This window comes from Mytilus californianus, unplaced genomic scaffold (genome assembly GCF_021869535.1).
Source record: "Mytilus californianus isolate M0D057914Y unplaced genomic scaffold, xbMytCali1.0.p SCAF_1, whole genome shotgun sequence".
Taxonomy (NCBI): Eukaryota; Metazoa; Mollusca; class Bivalvia; order Mytilida; family Mytilidae; genus Mytilus; species Mytilus californianus.
Genome location: NW_026262581.1, coordinates 122109047 through 122115046, shown reverse-complemented (window position 1 = coordinate 122115046; position 6000 = coordinate 122109047). Strand labels below are relative to the sequence as shown.

General features: G+C 32.5%; 1 protein-coding gene across 4 annotated transcripts in view; it reads right to left on the bottom strand.

Annotated features, from left to right (window-relative positions):
* Positions 1–464: 464 nt before the first annotated feature.
* The window catches only part of LOC127712383 (L-threonine 3-dehydrogenase, mitochondrial-like), a 39580-nt gene continuing 34044 nt past the window's right edge, over positions 465–6000 (bottom strand). For all 4 annotated transcript variants that reach the window (XM_052218784.1, XM_052218788.1, XM_052218805.1 and 1 more), the window contains 7 exons: positions 5572–5614; positions 5216–5286; positions 4190–4405; positions 3666–3772; positions 3042–3132; positions 1576–1842; positions 465–861 (listed from right to left, as the gene is read on the bottom strand). In XM_052218784.1, coding sequence (XP_052074744.1) covers positions 677–861; positions 1576–1842; positions 3042–3132; positions 3666–3772; positions 4190–4405; positions 5216–5286; positions 5572–5614 — 980 coding nt within the window. In that variant the 3' untranslated portion in view covers positions 465–676. The remainder of the gene's footprint in view (positions 862–1575; positions 1843–3041; positions 3133–3665; positions 3773–4189; positions 4406–5215; positions 5287–5571; positions 5615–6000) is intronic.

Genomic DNA, 6000 nt, shown 5'->3' with positions numbered 1-6000 from the left:
CAAACATGAAACTGTATTGATTACTCTGTGTTTGTATACTATTCTGGGGGAATGCATGCTATTTTTTCAATATAAATCTGAATTATTGACCAAACATGATTTTGGTAGAATATATGAAGTGCATTATTTTGATAAACAAGATGATATATTATGACTTTTGTAGTCATGTAACTTTAAGCATTTATGAACTAACGCTTTAAAAGTACAAACAAATAACTGTCCTAGTAGACAGCGTTTCGGAATCATTTTTTCATGACGGCCTATCAAGGTCAAATTCAAGATCACATACAAAAGGGAGATGTTTAGATCTAATGTTGTGCTCCAGAAAAAATTTAGAACAAAAATACATAAGCAGGGATCACTATCGAGACGGTTCAGTATACAATACGTGTTCTCGTACTATCAGACCTATCAAATAAAATAATAAACGATTGTGGACTAAAATCACAACCAAAACCGGGCCGTTTAAGTTTTTTTCTCACATTTTATAATAAATAACAATTCCTTAAATATACAAATAACAAACAATAATGTACAGAAATGTAATGCATTTTAGCAGTAAAATTTATATATATAGTAGAACGACCAATTCTCATGTTCATGCGTTCTAGATCCATTTAATTACCGGTAAATTGCACATTTCGTAGTCTAAGATATGGTTTAAATTATTCAGACATTATGCTGCTGTACGTTTTTGTTTTCCGTCTTTACTGCTAGCGTTGTCTGGATTGCTTTCCGTGTCGTAGACTGGTCGTAATTTTTCAAACATTATATCGCAGAGACCTTTGATATCATATTCATGCTTCCAACCCCAGTCAGCACGTGCATTTGAGTCGTCAAACACTTCTGGCCATGTGTCGGCTGAAAATATAAATTATCAGTCATTTTCATTTTTGGATGAAAAATGATGAGATGCTCGTTCAATTATTGGGTTGCATTAGCTGTTGCGAATCTATCGCTGCTTTATGAAGCACAATTGTTCCCGTGCTGAATATGTTTTAAAGCAGAAGGTAAAAACATTTACAATCAATTATTAATCTAAATACAGTTATAATGTTCATTTGTTTTTTTATTCCTTTATTCCGGCAGTAAAACACCTATTAGGGAGGAGCCGGGCTGTCTAGTTTTTATGAAGCAAATGCGTGAGATTTTGCAAAAATTGTAATGATCAAAGAGAAAAAACAATAGATCAAAGGAAAATGCCGCCAAAAAATTGCGAGAGACTTGACAGCACTCGAGGAGAGTCCGTTTGTCTGTACGGGGTGTACAAATACGCAGCCACGTCCACTGTACGTCGGTACGTCGTGTATAGTGAATGCAATCTGCACGTTTAGAAACCCTTGTAACAAGTCTAAATGATCTGAATGTGACCTGTTGTAAGGCAAAATGTCTGCCCTTATGAAACAAACCCTTACTTTCCAGTCCAGTAAAAATTTGTCGACCTACCTTGCAGAACCCACCTGCAGACATCAATTAATCAATCAATCAATCAATCAATCAATCGATCTATTTTACTATAACGATGCTATTAAAAGTAGAAACATGTACAATATATACGTAAGGGAGATCACTCACCTATTTTTTGTCTGCTATCTGGTTCATAATTAGCCTTGAGGTGAGGAACATGTTTCCTAACCTCGGCTACCAATTCTTCTGGGGTAAAGCTCATCGCTGTTACATTATAAGTTCGTTGTTTGAGTTGATTACTTGGTATTTCCATGAACTGAACGACTGAACGAAGGCAATCGTCAATATACATCATAGGAAGACGGGTGTCACGTCTCAAGAAACTGGTGAAATCTCCAGTTTGTAAAGCATCATGAAATATATGTACTGCATAATCTGAAAGGAAAACAAGAACCAGTTCTTTGACATAATGTCTGTCAGGATAATTTAAAGGGGCATTAGCTACAATATAGACAAAAAAAAATAAAATGTTATTTTTTTTTTGTTTCAAATTTCAAACATATATAAAAACGGAATATAGAAATAACATTTCGCTCTTAGTGGTCAGTTTGATTCAATTTCGTCAAAATAAGCAAAAAAAAAAAAACCCAGCACTGATGAATTATTGGCTTGCAAGTCAATAACTCAACTCAGTTGAATCCGTATTCATGCAACCTTAAATTTGATCTTTAGTGGAAAGGGTTGTGCATGTTCAGCACGTGGTGGCCAGTCAGCGTCTTTTCATTTAAAAAGAAAAGAATGTCAATATTGAAAAGTCAAACAAGGGAGACATCGGGAATAACCATTTCTTTGACTGATCCGGCCTACATAAAATCATTCATATACAGGTAAAACGATGATTTACATATATTTTTAACCTATAACATGAAATCAAACAGACCTAGAAAAATCTTATTGCACGTGCTTGTCTGTCTATTTGTATTTATATTTATGTTTTTATCTGGGTTAAATGACTGGTGGCAGTCATTGGAGGTCATCTGGATGGTAATAAGATGGCGTCTCGTCTAAAATAGACACGAAATGCTGATACATTATAACGAGCCCATGCAATGTTATTGTTTTTCTATTACTTTTTGCAATTTGGATATACGTTTTAGCGTATGAGAATTTATATCCAATAGGTGAACATGAACCCCTTTAAAATCTAGGAAGGACAATAATGCAAAAGATTTAAATTTAAATTGATAGTCCGTAAATGGTCATGCCATTTAATTTATATTTAAAGAATTTATTGTTAATGATCTTTCTCATTTTGACAATCTTTGTTAAAAATTATAGTTGCCAAAACTGTCAAGAATTCAATCTACCATCGATCCCTAAATCTTTCACGAGTCTGTATTCGAGTTTCAACTTTTGTATTAAAATTTGAATATAAAATCAGTGTCCTTTTTACCCCCAAAAAAATTATACTGCTTATCAAAAATTGAATTATTGATAAATTCTTATATATGTTGTTATTAATGTTATGCTCTTAATGGGTCCTTTAATTTGGAAAATAAAATATTGTATTGTATTGTATTGTATATACAATAAAATCTAGAAAGTATGTAATAGAGTTTTGAAGGAAGATTTACCTGTAGTTCCACCACCTGGATTGGTATCTGCAGATATAACACCAGGGAATCTGAGACTTCTGAAGTCCATACCAAATCGGTGGAAATAGTACTACAAATAATAAATCATATCCGATGTAATATTTAAATGGCTAACCTATATTGATAAATATTTTTGTCTTTAATGTTCAAACTGAATAAATTCACTTACCAAAGACAAGTTCTCTTTTTCTGGATTTTGTTTTCATAGTTATACTATTCTAATAAGAAGCCGGAGGTTGAAAACCAGCTATTTATCATATATTGGGCCTACTGTTTGAAGGTTAAAACTATTAATGTTTCGGTAATGTATTGTAACAAATTCTTAATCGTTCCAACGTTTTCGCAAAAACTTCCAGTGAAAATGGAAACTGATTTGTTAGTTCCTTTGAGTTTAACACGTGTGTTATTTCTATGGTGATAATAATCTCAATCAATTCTCAAATCTTACTACAAATTTCTGTTGGATCATTGCTTTTAAACATTCATTAATTTATTAAAGCGAAAACTATTCGTTTAAATTTAGTGAGAGTCGTTTAATATAGATGTTGCAAACAGTTGTTGCTTTTTGAAATCAAAATTGATGAACGGACGTAAACAACCTACCTCTCCCATCAGCTCAGCGTGTACCTTGGATACACCGTAGATTGTTCTTGGTCTCTGTATAGTCAGATCGGGGGTCGGATTCCTAGGAGAATCTGGTCCAAAAGCACCTTATGTATAATAAAATAAATATGTACATTTGGAAAGATATTTTGGGCATCCGCTATTTGTTGTTGTACAGAGGCAAGTGATTATGAGTAGTTGTTGCTGAATAAAGCACATTTGTCTATGTACAATATTTGTATGAACTATTCATTAATCACATCATTGATTGTAAATTCATTATAGAAATAAGCTTCTAGTTAACTACCTGTTGTCTTTTGATTTTAATTCTTTATAGTAAATGAAATTTTCGTTTTGCTTGCAACACATTTAAAATGTTATAATTTATATTTCATACACTGCATGTTTATCATATTTTACATGATTTATTTAACAATGTTGTGAAGTGAAGATACAAAACAAAAAAAGTGTCTCGACGTGACACTTCTGCTTTACTTATGTATTGCGAAATAATATGTACCTACCGATCGTACTAGGAACAAACAACTTTAACTTGTATTGTTTTGATAATTCCAAAACATTGTGTAGACCCTCAATATTGACACGCATTGCCAGAGGGACGTTGTTTTCTCCTACAGCACTTAGTAAAGCACTGAAATGCACTATCCAATCTATACTGTGGGTAACTATAAGTTCCTGAAGACGCTTGAAATCTAAGATGTCAGCGAACACGTATGGACCTGGAAATAAATAAATGTAAATTCACTGCTGATATTTGTACATTAAACTCGCATAAATTACCTGGCATTTTAGTCATACTCAGTACTCTCAGTACTTGGAGTAAAAAATTGCGCTCGAAACATCAAAGCCAATGTTTTGATTGGTTGATTTCTGAATCAGAGTACGATAACTGCACTCAAAAATTTTATGACTATGCCCTGAAACGTGAGGTATTCGTACATTGCTAAAGATACGTGTACATATTTATAAAGTTGTGGGGTCTTGGGCTTATAATCCCATACTTTATTGCAAGAAACAAGCCCCAAAGGATAGTTTTTTTAATATAAATTCCTGTATACCAGATAATTGTTTTTTCCGTTTTACGTCGACTATATTGACTATTACAATATACAGTGCAGAAAGTTCATATGATTTTCTAAAATTTTACGTGTAGACATGTCATAGTCATTTCTCTACCTGTCAACATTAAATATAAGTAAGTACTTTTAAAGTGAACTGTGTATTACGCTTACTTATTTACTAACACAGTTGTTGTGTTTCGTATTATATGATTCAAAAGTCCGTTATGAAAGTTTAAAAGCAGAAGCACAGATGACATGTTTTTGCTGTTTGAATCAGTGAAATACTAATGCTGCAATAATATATATATATATAATATAACATGTTATTATGCTACTAGTATATATGCCGAAATTCAGAATTGCCTTATATCTTAAAAGATCATAGAAATCTGATTTGTATAATTGTTTTATATATTAAGAATAGTGCCTATTTTATAGTATTTGAGTTTTTTTTTTTAATTTACTTACCACTTGCGGCAACATTTGGCGGTGCTTTTATGATATCTGACATAAAAACATTTTGAACTCCATAACGCTTTCTGGAAGAAAAATAATTTTAGTTTTAAAAACTTCTAATGACTTACAACTGCAAAAAAGGATACACATAATATTTCATTCTATTTGTATGATTTAAAAGTAGTTACTTTAAGCGTTGAAGGTCCACATGTATTGTTACCCAAAATTGCCACAAACACTTAGCAAACCACCATTATTCTATCTGCTTTGAAGTAAGCTCTCTTTCAGCCTATATTTAAAATGAAGTTCAAATTGTGTTTGATTTAGTACGATTGGATTGACAGTTGTTGTCCTTTATGATAACATACCTCATCACACTTGCTAACCCTGTTCCAAGTTGACCCAGACTTCCTAAAATAAAACAGCATTAAAGAATTATAAACATGTATATGTTCATTTTGTATGTTAGCATGTAGTTTATAATTTTTACACACATATATCATTGTTTAAGAGTAACGATCGAATTAGTCCATTCTCTAACAAGATGTATAAATTTTCTAATAGAAAAACAAAGGATCATATTCTAGCTTGAAAGTATTGTCGGGGCTAACTCAAACTATCGTTATACAGAAAGAACACAACCATACAGTTTAACGTTTACTTCATATATATTCGAGCTGCTAAGGCTACGTCCCACATTGACGTCAACCCTAGATACAATAGGTAAAACGCGACGTCTTAACTCCCGCGGTATTCTCAACATTCTCCGGGCCGCTAAAGGTAAATATTAAAATTAA